This window comes from Thermobia domestica, chromosome 2 (assembly GCF_964235325.1).
Source record: "Thermobia domestica chromosome 2, izTheDome1.hap1.1, whole genome shotgun sequence".
NCBI lineage: Eukaryota > Metazoa > Arthropoda > Insecta > Zygentoma > Lepismatidae > Thermobia > Thermobia domestica.
Genome location: NC_137455.1, coordinates 178,724,871 through 178,743,427, shown reverse-complemented (window position 1 = coordinate 178,743,427; position 18,557 = coordinate 178,724,871). Strand labels below are relative to the sequence as shown.

The following is an 18,557-nucleotide window of genomic DNA, read 5'->3' as shown; positions in this document are numbered from 1 at the left end:
TATAACTGTGATTATAATTAATTGCGTATGTAATGTATTTGCTTATTACATACTGCATGGAAGAAGAAAGAAAACACTGGTCATGCATGAATTAGAAACTCCAACCGGAAGTAGGCTCAAATCTTGCAAAAGGTGCGAAATATTGAGGTCCCTTTATGATACGCCTTGCCGATTTTTTTTTTAAATCAAGATTTTTTTCACTTAGGGACATTACAGATGTGAGGAATGAGAAGGATATTTATGCTCATATGCGAATGATGCGCTGTGTAGAGAGCGCAGGTTCAGCTAGTCTATATATTAAAATGCTAGGTTTATATGTATGTCACCAATCCTTTCGACAATGCGATCTCGAAAACCACACGTGCTAGAAACGTGCCGTTTTCGCTGGTTGATTCCAAATTTTGTATAGATCCAGTTTTCATTCAAATTTTCAAAAACCGTGTCGTTATTGTTCTATTCAACATTTTAGGGGCCGATTTGAGCCCATAAGATTACCGTAACATTGTTGCAGGCCGATACTACAGTGTTAGGCAGCCAGTAAAGTTACGTATGTCGGGTTGACGGACATTCCAGGCGCATTGCTTAAATCTGAATGGCAAAACCTATTACATGCTTGCAACTTCAAAGGCCTCAAGAGACACAATGAAGCGTACTCGGACGGATATGGATGGATTTATTAGAAAAAAAAATCCAATTGATATGGTGTTACTTCTACAAATTTGCTACAAACTCACTCCAACCTCTATACATAGCAATTCACTTCCTTTGTAAGTCTCCTATCCCTTACTTGTGTGAGTAAGGAGACATGCACAGTGGGAAGGAGATTACTAACTCTCGGATTTCTAAGGGGTGTTTTGTAATTAGTGTTTCATTATATCCTTTAGTGTTTATTTTTTTACTTATTCATATATTAATATACACTGCCCAAACTTAAGATTAACTTCATTTCGAGGGGGACACGGTGGTAGCATGAGGGGAAGCCCATGCTTACCTCTCGTGCATGGGGTCCCTAGCTCGATCCCCGGGCAAACAAGTTTGTGGTGGATAACATCGTGTTCGTAGGTTTTCTCAGTTTACTCCCGTTTCCTCCTACTTTCTCATTCCATCGCATCTTCCATCATCATTCACTTGCCTTAATCATCCTCTCCCTTAGCCTAAAGGACTAAGTTGTGGGCCGTTAAATTAAAAGATTTCATTTCATTTCATTTTCACTACATTTCGAACGTTAAGTTTCGTGAATGTTCTATTCTGTGTGATTAAGAATTGATTTCAATTCCAGACTTATACGCAATAACTCCTAATTCTCTCAATCTTTTCTCATTTTATCAATTTGTGATGTATTCCTAAATATAAAGGTAACCAAGAAAGTTCTGTCGCTTTTTATGGAAGTCTGTGTTCAATTGGCCCTCATACCGTGAGTTGAATACGAATGCGAGATAAGGCGAAGGTCAGTTGTTAGTATGAGTATATCCAACATACTACCTGGTTGCGGCAATTCAGGTACATCGTGAACTTGCACAAGGACAGAGTGAAAATGGGACCTCCACAGAGAGTCATAAGGGCGTGTATCTGTACGAGTTCGAACTGAGGTCAAACGCCGCTGTAGCGGGGCGAAAGATATACCAGGCCTTTGGTGAGGGTGTCGTGACTTCCCGAACAGTGCAACGATGGTTTAGGAAGTTTAACAACAGTGACGAAACACTCGAAAAGGCACCATGTGAAGGAAGAATAACACATGTAAAAAATTAAGATCTTCAGGCAGCAATTGGGGCGAACAGTGGCCAGACATGTGAGGCACTAAGAATACAATTCAGTGTGTGTGGAGAAACCATTCGGCACCACTTCCATCAACTTGGGAAGCACAACAAATTGGGTCGATGGGTCCCACATGATTTGACTCCAAGCCAGAAGGGAGCGCGGGCAGACACCTGTGTTTCTTTGCTGTCTCGTCTGAGAAAGGAATCATTTTGGACAGGGTGTTGACATGTGATGAGAAGTGGGTCCTGTACGAAGCTCCACAGTGCCGTCATCATTGGTTAGCATACCATGAACGGTTCTGAAACAGCACTGCACCAGAAGAAGACCCTCCTGTGTGTTTAATGGACTGCTCGCGGCATCGTGCATCGGGAACTGCTATCAGTTGGTGAGAGCATCAATGAAACTGTGTTGAACCGTGTTCAAGAAAAACACAAAACTCTGGAGCCAGCACTTCTGAATCGCAAAGGGGTCCTCCTGTTACAGGACAGGGGTCCTCCTGTTCCTAAGCCCCATGTGACTAGGATGACCAGAGACACCATTCTTTCCCTTGAATGGGAAACACAATTGTATCCGTCATACTCACCGGACATTGTACCGTCCATTATCACCTGTTCCATTCCATGGAAAATCACCTTAGAGAACGCCCGTTCAAATTCCTAGTAAAGGTGCAAAATGCACTTGATACCTTCTTCGCTTCACGGCCCTCCTTACCGCGATGGAATCGATGGCCTTCCAGAACATTGTTAGAAGGTCGTCGATGCTCTCCTAGGGACGATTTTTTATCTTCCAGGTACGTCTTAGGTGACATATCGATGTTCGAAGGTGATGGGTGAAAAAGCGACAGAACTTTCTTGGTTATCTTTATAATATATTGTGTCTCGGGGAGAAATTTTGGTAAATTTTGAAAATCATTGCTCAAATAAAGCCTGTCGCAGACGGGACTGAAGGAAGGCTGCGATTCACGATCTAAAATTCACGACCTTACTTAACGATCGTGTGAGAAGTAACTTGCCCCTAGTTCAGGTTTAAATTTTCTGCTGTCCTTATTTGGATCCTGACTTGGAAGAAATAGAAACAGTTTCTATTTTCTTCTGGATTTGCATACAACTACGAATCAGAAAAGAGTAGCGCCTAACGACATTCAACTTTATTTCTCGCTGTAATTTCAAAATAATGCCGCCTTTACAAGAGAAGCATTAATAGTATTAATAGAGTCATACGAAAAGTATAATTTTTTGTATAACATGAAGCACGATTTATATTATTTTTAAAAATGCAAGAATAAAGACCTTAGAGAAGGTATGCAGTGAAGGTATCCGCCCGAACATTACAGGTGTGAACAAATGTAATCACATCTTTTAAAAGAATAAAAATAGGTGATTTAAGTATATTGTGCAATTTGTATACAAAAAAAATGTAACATGTTTAAAAAAAGCGTGGAGGTTTACTTTTGGCGCAGCACTCAAAATAATTGTTCAAAAATTAGAATTATTTCACTACTTACCTTCTTATTGTTTTCTAAATGATTTATGCTGGGCGACATGAAAATATCCACATGGCATAGTTAAAATTCAAGGGGGATCATAAGCAAATGTTGAAAAATTATAATTCTTTTACGATTTGCGTATAAATACAGCGTCCGGATGCATGCCAGAGATGGAGTGGGTCGGTGGGTCAGTGGGTCAAGTTTGTTTACATCAGTGGGTCGATGACCAGTGATTGGTTGTTGGACTCACTGCACTAGTCTCCTACCGCAATATAATTCCTACTAAAATAATAATTTCAAATAAAGATATCTGAATTTATCCTGCATTTTGTGATAATAAACGCATTTAACAACAGATGTAGCTTTATTTCAACCTCACGCGTATTTGGACATATAGTATTTACTGCGCATGCGTATGCGTTCGCGCGCCTACCCCACTCATTTAAAATTATAGCAGAATGGCGACGATATGTGACAATAATCAATTTTCGTCTCGTGTTATAAAACACAAAAGAGAACACAGGAACAGCGGTAAGCCCGTGCGTTAATTATTTACCAACCAACTATAGCCTTAATATTGTGGAAATTATGCGACGACAGTAAGCTAGCAGACGATCTTGCTGTTCACGTCTCTGGCTGCCGAAGCACGTGTGAGCCGTGGAGTAATACATTTCGCTTTGTTTATATCTACTTTGTTCCTTGGCTGGAAAGAGTTTAGTAGCGTTCCATTTGTAAACAAAATACAACTTCCGTAAACTGTGCAGAACTTCAACGCCGGTGGAAAATAGTTTCTATACAGGCATCTTTCATATCAACTCACTTATTTTGTCCGTCGTAAAGCACTTGTAATAATTTTAGACTAGTAATCCTACACTTGTAAACATAAAATTCAGTTGTGATGCCAAAAGTAAATCAGCGCCAAAAACAAGAAACAATGAGAGTTAATTGTCATCAGTGTTATGTGGCTTTCGTGAAATTTTAGGGAACAATTCTACAATACAAAAATTCCGAGTGTAGTGCATGAGATGGGTTCCTGGCGCGGAATATGTTCACTTTATGGGCTATGTGGGCATTTTTTGTGAGTACTGAGTTGAGCGGATGCACTCAGTACCTATACTAGAAAATTGCTCTTTCTTCTTTATTTTAGCTTTCCGCGCCTGATAACTGCCCTCATTTACATATTTGGACAAGTCATTTTATTTTCAGTTCTCAATCCAAGATCTACAGACCATTTTTCAGCTGATACAGACTCCCCCATGTTCGTATCTCGCTATTGAATTTTCGGAGTGGCTAATTTCAATAGCGTATGGAATTCTGAATAATCCATTCTGTAGATTTTTTTTTTTTTTTTTTTTTTTGTAGGAACGGGGATCTTCTGTAAGTAGTTCATTTTTACCATTGAAAATACGGATGCAGCAAAGAATTCACTCCATGGTCCGCCAGATCCTCTTTACTCTCTCTCTCTCTCTTGTTTTTTTGGGGGGAGCGGAGGGCGGATTTTGTGTCAGCAACAGAGCAGATATCGCTGCTATGTATATTTCATCCTCTTCGGATGAACTCATATTGTGAAATAGAAAAACAATAATATTTACGATTACGACAGTTTATTGCCCTGTACGTAACACGTTTTTCGTCTGTTTAATACAGCGACCATGAGAGGCTCTGCTGGTAAAACCTACCTAGTTTTAAGGATCGTCTGAGACCCCTACATCACCTCAGGATAAAAGAAATTGCATGGAAGTTTGAGTTAAGCAACACTGTTAAGTTGTAACCTGGGTTGAGGCCTTAGTTCAGATCCGTGTGAGAAGGGCTTAACTCTTTAATATGATAAATTCGCTGAATGTAAGAATTTTGATTTCCATCAAAGTTCTGTATTTTTCCTTGTAGCCAACACTTCTGCTTGAGTGAGAATTTGTATGTTTTTCCTTATTCTTTAGAATGGAAAAAATGATCCTTCCTGGTTTCGTAAATTCCTTCGTAGTGCTGAATCAAAATTCCGTGCTATATCAACTATTCTTAATTTTGAAAGGAAGGAACAAAATACTTTCTGGGGCAACCTGAGGACCACTCTGATTTTACTTGCAATAAGTCGCGGCTGTCGACGGTATCATTAGAGGATTAAGCTCCAGTCTCTCGATAACTATCGATTCTTGAGCACATTTTTCTTTTACATTTTAAAATCTACCACTCATGAATATAATCCAACTATCAGACTGTGAATAAGTCGGTCTTCTTCAAGCACTTAAGTTTCCATCCACCAACTGGCTAAGTTGTACCATTCCATAAATTAGGGCTGCACTGCATCATAGCTGGACACTTCTAAACGCCTTTCAAGCACCTCTATTTTACTGTCGTCACAAATTGTTCCTTGTATTCATTCTTCAATCATCTGGAGTTTTAGATGTTGGCTTTTTATTGCCACGGTGTCTTCAGAGATGCCATACAATGTTGGTCTTATTCCATAACTTTCAAACAGGCAATATTCCTTCTATTTAGCACAGGTCTGTTCTACCTAGGTATATTTTGCTTGTGTCTTCCACGAGTAATGATCTTTAAAATATTTCTGGACTTCTGTTCTCCTGCAAAGAAAAAATAAGATATTATTTTTCATCCAAAGCAAAATAGGAAGGTTGATGCAGGCAGATGTTGGTTGAAAGCCCCACAACCTCGTCAAGGTCTCTACGTCTGTGAGGGCCTACTTTTGACTGGAGGGGGACGTAAGATCATATGCACCATACGATCTTACGCCGGAGAACCAGACGGGGCCGTATCCAGGGGGGGTCTAGGGTTGCCGCCCCCCTAAATTTTTGCTGGTCCCCTCTAAAATTTCCACGATAGGCTTGCAAATGAACTATAATAATATTGTTGGATCGAGCCCCCCTAACTTCATCCGCCCCCCCCCCCCCTAAATTTTTGGGCTGGCTACCGGCCTGGAACCAGATTCTAGCAAATTCCTTGATATTTCACGACGCAAAACCTTAGGTATTCTTTCAATCTCAAAGATTTTGCTGCGATACTTTACCAAAGAATTTGTTATTATCAGAAAAAAAAGGGGGGGACAGAGAATGATGAAGTAGAATGATGCTAATGTGTGTGTGTGTAGAGGATTGTTGAAGATGAGAAAATAAGGAAATTTGAAAGAAAGGGTTAGTGTAAGCAATGAGGAAAATGAAAAAAGTGAATAAAATGCTGCTATGGTTATAAAGGAACATTGTTGTATTTTTTATTTTATTTGTTGCTCTTAAATCGACATTTTTGTGACTATTTTTTTCATCACTATTGTTGGTTATTTATTTAACGATTAGAGCAATAAAAACGTGTTGGTTCTTCTCGTGTGTTCTAATATAAAAATACACATTCTTACCAGGTTTGTGATTGATCTCTTGCAGTGCTCCTAGTATTTCTGAGACAAATTTCGCACCAACGAAACAAAATTTTCCCTGTTCAAGTTAAATCCCACGTAGGTTGTAAATGGTGATATTTCTGCATTTATGACAACTAGTTTACGCGTGCTTATAAAGAAATGCATTTCTATTGTATTTGCAAAATGGCATATTCACTAAAACACTATATCAGGTAGTCTAAAATGTATTGAGCTTTTTGCACACGAAATGGCATCTCCGTACAAAATCTCGGAGTATATGAGTCGCAGTGGGTCAGACCCAGACTTGCCAATAATTTATCGAGATATACGGTCATTTAAGCTTTAATGATATATACGATAATGCCTTTACGATAATAGGCGAATATACGATAATTTTAGAACGCACACGTTTTTGCAGTCTTTGCAATGAGCAAATAAATTGCAGATGTGCACTAAATAATAATAAAACACAAATATTTAGGTTTTTAACAGTCATTTCCGATCAAATAAATCGATAACGATTTGCGAATTGGCAAATGGCAACCCTGCATCCATTCTTTAAGTTCAACTATGTTTAGGAGGGGATGGAAATATTGTTATTGTTCAAAGTACAGTAGTGTTAATAAGGATCAATAATAGAAGAAATCGAGGACAATGACGCCTTTTTGGAGTTGGAAACTGAAGATTGCTAAATAAGTTTATTATATATTATTAGTAGTATTATACTTGTTTCTACAATTATCACGTGCACAACGAATATATGATTGTTTTTGTAATATACAATGATTTTAGAAACGAAAATTGATAATTTTGTTCTCTGAGGTTGGCACCTCTGGCCAAAGTTAAAGTAATTTACCAGCTGCCAATCTTCTATCTATTAAAATGCTCAAAGACAATAAAAGCGCTTTTTTTCTAGCCAAAGGCTAGCTCCCTTGCGAGGGTTACGCCCTCTATCTGGGGTGAGAGGTGAAAGTACTGGTGCAGAAAGGAGATTGGAGCCGGTCTATGGGATGAAGATTAAATCTGGAATATCATTTATACATATAGCACTTTATTATATTATTATTGCAACACTTAACACCTAATGATCACACGTGTCGCAAGACTTTTTGTGAGTCATTTCAAGAGTTGTGTAGTGTTGATGATGATTTTTGGGCAAACTTTGTTTCAGTGATGAGGCTACGTTCCATGCGACAGGAAGAGTGAATAAACAAAATGTTCGCATTTGGGGAACTGAGAATCCTCACCAAATCTGTGAAATTGTGCGTGTTTCACCGAAGACGAATGTGTTTTGTGCAATTTCATCTTCAAAAGTTTATGGTCCGTACTTCTTTGACGAAGGAACTGTGACTGGACAAACATTTCTACAAATGCTTACTACGTGGCTTATGACGCAGCTCGAACATGACAGTGCAAACTTCATCTATCAATTGGATGGAGCTCCATGTCACTTTCATCACAGTGTCAGAAATTTCCTCAACAACAGACTGCCACACCGCTGGATTGGGCGGTCAGGTAAAAATGATCATCAGCTTCTACGTTGGCCACCAAGATCACCGGACTTAATCCCCTGCGATTTTTTTCTGTGGGGACATCTAAAAGACATTGTCTACAAACCTCCTCTAACCCAAGATGTGAATGAACTGAAAGAGCGCATCACTGCTGCAGTGTAAACTGTTGATGCAAACATGTTGAAACGGGTCTGGGCGGAATTGGAATACCGAATAGATGTATGCATGGTAACAAAGGGGGCCCACATAGAACATTTGTGGTGTACTATTTTCATTTCTTTTTATCACAAAAACTTGGAGAGTTTTAGCATTTAACTGTAAGATTTGAAGCTATTTGGATGATTAATAAAAACGTTATAAGGAGTTGTAATCGTTCACATAATTTTGAATCACGCTGTATTAGTTGATCAAGTAAAATTAATGTTGTGATTGTATTTTAAACTAGCATTACCATGATAATTTCGCCGAAATGGTTTCAAGTCGAAGTTGATCATATGTTAATACGTATGTGTTAACTTTCTAAAGTTTGAGTAACATAATTGCATGGGAGGATATTTAAAATTAACAAAAAAATTGGATACTTAACCAATGAATCCTTCCTTGAAAAATTTAAAGATTTTGACGTTTCGGAACTCATTCAGTTCATTCTTTTTTTCACTCTGCTCTGTTCATCTCAGGATTATTTTTTGTACGTTACTTTTTTATAGTGGTATGTATTCCTGTTTTTACTCCTTTTATCTCCTTTCCGTTTTAATCCTTTTTACCTTGCCACTGAGGAAGGAACCAGCTGAGAGTTCCGAAACGTCAAAATCTTTAAATTTTTCAAGGGCGGATTCATTAGTAAGTAGCCAATTTTTTGTTACTTTTGAGTAACATAGTTTACGATGTACATTTGTGGTGTATCTTGGTTCATTTTCTTGTTTTCTTCTTCTTAAGTTCCTACAAAATTTCCAAAATCAAATATTTTAAATATTGTAATATCCCATGTGAAGTTGTTTATAAACAGATCCACGCATCAAGTGTTTATAAACACCACCACGTGCTTCATCAAGAGGAACTTCCACCAGGGGGACCTGCAATCACCTGCAGACGACATTTAGCCCCTTCCACGGAGCAGAAGACGAAATCGAAGCAGAAGCGCCACCGCCACCCAAGGGACGCTATAAATTGGACAGAAGAATCCAGCTCAGTACCAGTTCTCTGGTGACCCTCCTCTAGTCTGCTACGGGACTACGCCTATCCTATCTCCTGGCTTAGCCTGCTACGGGGCTCCGTCTGGGAATCCCAACCTCAGCCGCTTAGCCTGCTACGGGGCTCTGTTGGCAACTTAACCTGCCTCTGCTTGCTACGGAGCATTGGTTCCTTAACTCCACTCCTCTTAGCCTGCTACGGGGCTCTGTTGGAGATCCTGTCTGCGACCACTCGGTTAAAGACTACCTTTTACTTACCTTTTTAAATAGAGACCAAATTGTATAGTATTTTTGTACAAATACTCTTATAGTGGATTTTTATAATAAAACTGGTAGTGGGAGTCGATTCCGGACACTCTTTTTATTAACAGCTCTACCTCTTCCTTATATGAGACGAAATAAAGTTTTACAATATTCATACATAGGCTTACCGGAATATTTGATTGGATATTTTATACCTATGCGAGGATGACAAAACATGATATGTATGCTCGTACACGGAAGAAAATCACAACCTTATAAATTAAATCCATACGAGGATGGCAAAGCATGATATGCCACTTTTTAAGGCATTTTCTGAGTTTTCAGTCTGAGATCTACATGCAGGAAAAAGTTGATAATGGCTTAATTAAAAAGTTCCTATTTAACAGTATATATTTCGTTTTCATTATTGAACTGAAAGTATTTTAAATTTATTTCATAAGTTTGTAATTTGTTTGATTTTACAAATGTACGCATCATGTTTTTCCATCCCCATATGAATGTAATATTAGATTTCCACATTTGAAATTACATTGTCACGCACATTTCTAAAATGTATTATACAATGAATTACAAACACAGGAGATAAAATTTAGAAAATTCACATGCATCACTTTCATTACCAAAATTTTACTTTATTATTATTATTTTCTTAAGGGTTGAACGTTTTTCACTTCTTCTGTTCTTGCGCCCCTGATTGTTCTATTCTATCGTTCTGTTAGCTAATAACCTTATAAATATTTAGAGCTTAGAAATACTGAGAAAATAATAAGACATTGTAATTATTTGCAGCTGAGCTTGGGGATTATGATCCCGAAGAACATGTTGAAAATTACGTGTCAGAGTTCAAACTGCTTTTGAAGCAAACACCTGTGATAGAAGAGAAGATAATGGAAATTCATCAAACACAACTCAAAGGTCAAACACCAGCAGAAGCAGAGACGAATTTCCTGAGGAAAGCCTACTTACTGGATACATACGGAGTTGATCCTCATCCCGTTAAGGTAAATTAAAATACAGTGAATAAATAGCTGAGTTAGTGTCTGATAAAGTTAACGGTAAGTTGTCGAAACCGTTATACTGAATTTTAGTTTTAATGAATAAGTGAATATACTCTGATCAGAAGTGTTAATTCTTCTTTTAGTGAGTACCAGAGTCGTGATGGATAGAATTAAACGCCGGATCTCTGTTTACTTACTAAATGATGTGTCAGACACATCGTTATTATAAATTAAATCACAGTACATATTATATAAGCTTTCGATGTTTAGTTTTCGTTCCTTTTTTGCATATTAATTCTATTACTATTGGCTCAAATATAAGCTCAAAACCGCGGTGGCTCAATAGTAGAGTGCTCACTTCTTTTGCGTGGGGTCCCTAGTTCGATCCCAGCTCGCGCCAAGTGGCTTTTGTGGTGGACAAACACCATGTGGGTTTTCTTGAGGTTCCCCGTTTCGTTTAACTTTCTTCATTCTACCACTTCATTATCATCACCACTGTCTCCCTTAGCCTCTGTGCATAACCGTGAGGCGCTAAAAACTTTTTAAAAGTCTCAAAACACTTTTTTTTAATTGAAAGTTTGTTTTCAAAGAACAGAAGAGTAGAATAGTCCGTATAATATTTTGACTGAAAAAAGTGATCCCCACTTGAAAAAAAAGTTCGAAAGACTCTTTCTTAATGTAATCTGCCTGCACAGCCTCTGTGTTACTTCCACGATTTACAACTAATTGTCCCCAGCAGACATTACGATTTCAATTATGTCTCATCATAAATTTTTAATATGAAATCCATACTTTTCTATATTATTATGTGAACACTTCTTTATAAAAGTCAACAAAGACTAAACTCTATATTCGTTAACTAACTGCTCTTAAGCTAATTGTTTGTCTAATACTGGGCTTGTATAATTTCGTAAATCATTTGCTACCTACTACATTCTATCATTTCTGCACATGAACTGGAGCTCCAGTTCTTCATCCATAAAAGACAAGATTAATAGAAAATATTTGAGATATACATGCACGCTCTCTTGCATAGAAAATTCGTGGAGATGGTTAGAAAGTTAGACGAAGCAAAGGTAATGAAATTAAAGTTCACCTTGATGGTCTGGTCGCTAGAACGTTCACCCTTGGTGCATATGGTCGTGCGTTCGATTTCCGGTGGGAGAGCATTAAAATTTGAACGCATTACGGTGGTCTTATATACGCGTCTTATATAGAATCGGTGTGGAAAAGGAACAAGCTTCAACAAATAAACAAACGTAAGGAAATTAAACTTTGTGCATAACTGAGTAATTTAATTGAAATTATTGTTATTGATAATGATGACGAATAATTACTCGTATTACTCGTGAAATATATATATATATATATATATATATATATATATATATATATATATATATATATATATATATATATATTTAAAAGTTTTATTATTATATTCCCTCTTCTCTGTTTAATCATGTGCAAGAGTGAAAAGTTCGGTTGAATTAGAGTTTAAGGTCCCTTTCAGCACCGATGTTATATGAGATACTGACATACAGCTTAACGTGGGTTCCAAACCATATGAGCTCCCACCAGGAATCATATGTAAGAGAAAAGTGCTAAGCGATCCCATTTCAGAAATATATTACTTTAGGTCTTTAAACTTGTTTTTATAGGAAATTTTGTGTGAATTCCGATGGTGTTTTGTAACAAAATAAGTTTCAGTGAAAATCTATAATTAAAAAAAAAAAAAAAAATTGTTGGTTTCCTTTCGACTAGCGAGTTATGCGCACTTTCACCTTTAGTGAACGAGATTTGAACTCAGTTTGATTGACTAGTCAAATCATGAAACGTAAAATGAAATAAATATGTAAATATTTACTTCTAGCTTTTGTTTAAAAACTTGTTTGTTCTCTGCAGGTGAAATAATGTAATCGTTACAATTTTAATCTAATTTAAGTTTAATTTTAATCTTTTAGGATCATAGAGGAAATCAGTTGTACCTGGGAATCAACCATTTAGGAATATTAACGTTTCAAGGCAGCAGAAAGACTCATCATTTCAAATGGAATGAGGTCCAGAAAATCAATTATGAAGGGAAAATGTTTATAGTGCATTTGACTTTTAATGAGGTACCATTCTTTTTTAAATTATTTCATTCTGTAGGTGTATTGTTAAATAACACTTTTACTCAGAGGTAAAAGTGGATCTGAAAAGGTAGGGGGACGGTAGATATCAGCGTGATGTCACACCGTCCCCCTGTTTATCTTTGCCCATTGTAATTTTTTTTTAGAAACTGGGAGGTGGAAAGACGGCATCTCCCGCGTTCCCCTTCACTTTTACCCCTGTTTTTACTTAATAATGAAAATAGAGAACACATTTATATACAGTTTATTCAAAAGTACTGGCCATCCTTCTGTTCAAAAAGACGTGTTCTTAGGACGTTAAGTAGAAAATTTTCACTGTAGCTGCAATTAGATATCTCAATTGACCAAAGAAGATTATATCAGTGGATAATTTAATACAGAAATTTCCAAAGAGAAATGAGTTTTTTTTTTTTTTTTTTAACAAGATTGTAGATTGGGACAGAAAGTTCAAAAAACACATACACTTTCTTTATGTTTGGTACCTATAATTCCGGATTGGATGAATTGGTTTGAATGTAGTCATATAACCTAATAATGATCGTGTGTAGAATGATTAGTACCATCCTTTTTAGTTCGGAGTTCGGATTTGATTGTCGGTTCATGCTAAGAATTTTCAGTATTAACTAGTATCAACAGATGATTGGGGATCTAGTTCAATGAATAACAAGGAATTATTGTTGGGAAAGCCAAGAATAGCAGCGATAGAAGCGCTGTGTTGATCACGTATTATTTAAGAAGAAATCGCCTGTGCGGCCGGAGCTGTAATCCGTATTTCCATGGATTTTTTTTCCATTGTGCAACTTAAAGGCTGTTGTTATTTAAGAGGACGCAGTAGTGTAATTTTCACAATATTCAAAGTGACGGAGAACAAAACAATACAGTATCAATATTTCAAGACCATAATGATTTAGTTAGTATAGGAAGTTAGGAATAGAAATAAGTTAGAGGTTACTCCTTTAATGCGAGAGACCCGGGATCAATCTCCATTAGGACCCGGATTCGACCTCACATTAAATGTAGGTCCATATTTCATGTACGTATCAAAGAAGCGCAAAACACAAAATAAACTAACTAATAAACAAATAATATATCGAAAACGCACATCATTTGTTCAACAGTATTTTGTGAAGATTATGATCTGTGAAATTTATATGTCTTTTTTTAAGTTTTATTTTCGCGTTATAGTATTCTGAAGATTGTGAAAGAATATACTGTGACCGCTCTAAGAATACATTACAGTTATTGAGGATATCTGTCGCTCTCGGAAGGCACAAAAAGCCTACAAATACAAAATCAGATCATGTAAGTCATTATAAAGTAACTACAATAGTTCTCCAATCGAAATTTGTACTGAAATGGTAAACATCTAGCACCGTATCCAATCATAATCAGAAGTTGATAAGAAAACTTTCTCTTTTCGCGTGGGTGCTCACTAGAAAAGATAATGATGTCGCATTGAGAGATAAAGTGAACAAAGTAGTAATAATGAATATGCAAGAGGATTATATTAATGATAATTATCATTCCTCAAACAACCATGTCAATTACTATTACAATGTATATTCTTCTTATGACGTAAGATAGTTTCCACTGAAATGAAAGAAATTTATTTTACATTCACAGACATACAAGTCCTTCTTCCACATTATAATTTTTATTTAACTTTATATATTTCTTACTTACTGATGTCACATTGAATTCTATAACTAAGTAATGGATAGATGGCAAATAACTTTCTGATATTTTACATTTTTATTTGTTTTTCTATTTTTTAAATACTCTAGTAGGTTAATTTCTTTCTTCAAATGTTCACGTGCACTTTTCTATGTTCTTTCATTTAATAGTAAATATAAAATATTTGTGTCACACATGAATCTTATTTGTTTTAATATGATCAAGTTGTATTTTTAGAACAAGTATTTGTTATTGTGCTAGTATAAAGTCTATATGATGTTCATCAAAGCCATATAGGTAACTAAATATTGATAGAGTTGAAAGTAACGATTATAAGTTAATTTGCGTGAAAATAGAATCTCATCTAAGGTACCAACATATTATTCGCAGGTGTCCTGCCGACTTTCTTTCACTTCTGTTTTCATAATGGTTGTTCTTGATTGTTAATCATTCCATTTGTAAATTGGCCTCGGAAGCTGTGTTTGGAACTTAGCTTATAAATAAATGGACATGGGCGTATCTTTGCTGAATTTGATTAAGGCGGGATATCTGTGAAATAACATTTGTATCATGACTGCTAAATTATGTATTGAAACACGAAGGAGCTTCCAACGGGTGCACGAGGTCTTGGGTGCAATTCCAGGTGGAAGAGGATTGAAATTTGAATGTATTACTATGGTTGAGATTCCATCTTGAACTGGAGGTTCACGTCTCATGCAGCCTCGGTACTGACAAAGAGTGCCAAACTCCATCAAACAAAATAACAACAATCACGAAGTTAGACGAATATTTATATATTGATTTTTCACCATTTGATTAATTTAACTTCTTTCCTTTTAAGAAGTCGATTATTGATATTTTATTTCTTCAGTGATTTAGCCCTTTGGGAATCCGATGGTACATTTTGTACCATACGGGTGTTTCATGGTACATTACGTTATAACTATCCTATTTGAGCTTTTTCGTCCGGTTTTTTTTGTTTGTTTGTTTGTTTGTTTGTTTGTTTGTTTGTTTGTTTTTCAAGTCCAGAGACATTGTAGAAGACCTTACGTATCGTTTCACACCTTCCTGCGTCGAGACGTAGGAGGTCATGACGTCATAATTCTAAAATATATATTTTCTTTTATTAAGCCTATGTTCATTATTTTTTGGCGGGCTCATTTTTGCAGTAGAAGATCGAAATTTTGCACAAACATTCAGTCCATCGAGTAGTAGGTGTATTTACCAGATTTTTTTTTTCAGATTTCCGCGTTAAAACAGGGGGGGGGGGATCCAGAGAGGCAAAAAGTTGAAAAAAGGGATATTTTTACCAAAGGGATTATTTTTTTCGGGATTTTCCCGCCTTAGATACATGATGGAGACATGTGAATGGTACCGCCTGAAAGGTAGTTCTATTCTGAAGAGAATGATTTTCGGATTATAGTCTTAGGGTAAATAGAGATGTCTCAGGAAATTTTTTACCTGAGATCATGGTGTTTTGCGGTAATTTGGGGCATTGTGAGAATTCTTGATAAAATTTCTCCCGCCCTTAGTATTCAAGATAGAAACTTGAAATTTGGCATACACATTCAGTATACCAAGTACTATTTATCAGATATTTTTGAGATCTCTACGTTCACTCAGGGCCGTTCCAGAGGGGCCCAAAATCTGAAAAAAAAATCCCCCAAAATTTTCCCTTTGACATCATTCTTCCCTCTCCTGGTATATGGTATGAGCATGCGAGTGGTACCATTTGAAAGACAGCTGCATTCTGAAGAGAATGAGGTATGAACCATGATCCTAGGATAAATAGTGACGATGCAGTAGCTGCTTGACTGAAAGTCTAAAAAATACCCCAAAAACCCCGGATCCCGTAAGGGTTAAATAAGTCTATCTGTATCTATGACACGTGGCGAAACTCATGCTTAACACTTTCTGTGTCAGTTGCTAAATGGCTTTGCACGTGAAATATAGTTATGTGGAGGATTTTGGTTTTCGTACGTGGGTCTCCACATGAAATCGACCAATGATAGTTGTTGGCAAAATTTAGTTTTTTATTAATTTTTTACCTAAGTTTGTACCACATTTAGGGAGTTGAAAACGGGCGCCTATACTCATTTATTTTTTTGCCGCGCAGGTTTTGTCGTAGCGGCCATTTTGTGTAGGCGCCTGAGCGCATTTTGAACTTTTTAGTGTATTCCGTTAAACGCTATAACTTTTTAGGTTTTAAAGATAATGAGTTCAAACCAAAACCAAATGAAAGATAATGGAATGGACAATATTCTGTGTTCTGTGCACATTGAGACGTGCTTCAGAACGTCGACAAAAGAAGTTCTGAACATTGAGGTTAGAAACCTAGAAAATTGCAATTTTCGAATGTGCATTTTGAAAAAAAAAATAAATTAAACTCGCGTTCAATTCTTTGTCTACATAGAGACTAGATAATAGACAACGTCCTAAACAAGTTTCAGATCTGAGAACTATATACTTGATTTTTTGTAAATTTTTAAACATTACGAATTTTCGAAAATCGTGTATTTTCACCATCAAATATCTGAGGGAGGACAGAAGTAAAAAAATCCAAAATTTGCACAAAATGGACGATAGTTGTGCAGTAACAAGTGGGTAAAATTGCATTACTGAGACTCGAGTAGTTTTTGAGTTATAAGGTTTTTCTTTATTGGGACTTAATATCATGAAGCGCCATTGGAGTGAATTTAAACTTTGTAGCAAAAGTTAAAATAACACGACAGTAATGTTAAATGGATAAAGTATGCATAATTTATGAATCAAATCTTGTACAAAAAACGAAAGTTGTTATTTCTTTTCTGCCTACTGCGCTGCTGTTAAGACATGAGTGAGGAAAATTGTTGACTAATTTGTGTACAGAGTTTGGCACTGATAATTGAAAGTATGACCTGTAGGAGTTGTGAACTCTGTGGGTGTGAGTTTCCGGCGAACCTTAGTGATTGGTATCCACACTTTGTCATTCATACGTAGTTTAAAAGAGGTTCTTGGGCCATAGGAATGTGAAAAGTGATCAAAAAGATCGTTATTTTCCTGACTGATGTCTTCAATTCCCCCAATCCACCATTTCTGTCATAAATACAGGCTACGGTATCATTAGGTGCAAATGACAACATGGTATGTTCTGGAAGTACTGAAGTACTGCAATCAGATCTGCTTGAGAGTATTCATAACATCTGATTTGTGTTTTCGTCAGAGGTACAAATCTATTATATGATCTGGTATTAATAATTATTTTACAAGTAGCAAATCTCGAATTTCTTGCTGTTTGATTACACTTCTGATGAAACATAGATGAATTGTATGCCTGAGATACTATATCAACACAAAACTTGCACATCTGTTCAGTTTTTAACATCGTGAATTTCACATCACTGCGACAACTTATTACTCAGAAACTACTCAAGTCTCAGTGATGCTATTTTACTCACTTGTTACTGCACAACTATCGTCTATTTTGTGCAAATTTGGGATTTTTCACTTCTGTCCTTCCTGAAATATTTGATGGTGAAAATACACGATTTTCGAAAATTCACAAAGTTTAAAAATTTCCAAAAAATCAAGTATACGGTTCTCAGATCTGAAACTTGTTTGGGACGTTGTTTACTATCTAGTCGCTATGTAGACAAAGAATTGAAGGCGAGTCTTATTTATTTCGTTTCAAAATGTACATTCCAAAATAGTCATTTCTAGGTTTCCAACCTCAATGTTCAGAGCTTCCTTTTTCGACGTGCACAGGACACAGAATGTTGTCCATTCCATTATCTTTCATGTGATTTTGGTTTGAACTCATTATCTTTAAAACCTAAAAAGTTACAGCGTTTAACGGAATCCTCTGAAAAGTGTAAAATACGCTCAGGCGCCTATACAAAATGTCCGCCACAAACAAACTTGCGCGGCAAAAAAAAAAATAAATGAATCCCGTTTTCAACTCCCTGAATGTAGTACAATCTTAGGTAAAAATTTAAAAATAAAGAAATTTTGTCAACAACCTTTGACCTGGAAATTGGTCGATTTCATTTCGATTGCCTCACGTATATTCTAATACCATACCGGATATTTCATGCACTAGTAAAATCTTTCTTGCAGTAGTTTTCTACTAATTTCTTCTCTCACTCGATCATCTGCTGTTACTTGAGAGTTTCTGCCGTCTTCCGTACTTTACCTATCAAAT

General features: G+C 36.5%; 1 protein-coding gene across 5 annotated transcripts in view; it reads left to right on the top strand.

The window, feature by feature from the left end:
- Window positions 1-18,557, top strand: part of Frmd5 (FERM domain containing) — a 334,663-nt gene that overhangs the window by 266,848 nt on the left and 49,258 nt on the right. For all 5 annotated transcript variants that reach the window (XM_081748053.1, XM_081748047.1, XM_081748042.1 and 2 more), the window contains exons 5-6: window positions 10,363-10,574; window positions 12,536-12,688. In XM_081748053.1, the coding sequence (XP_081604179.1) occupies window positions 10,363-10,574; window positions 12,536-12,688 (365 nt within the window). The remainder of the gene's footprint in view (window positions 1-10,362; window positions 10,575-12,535; window positions 12,689-18,557) is intronic.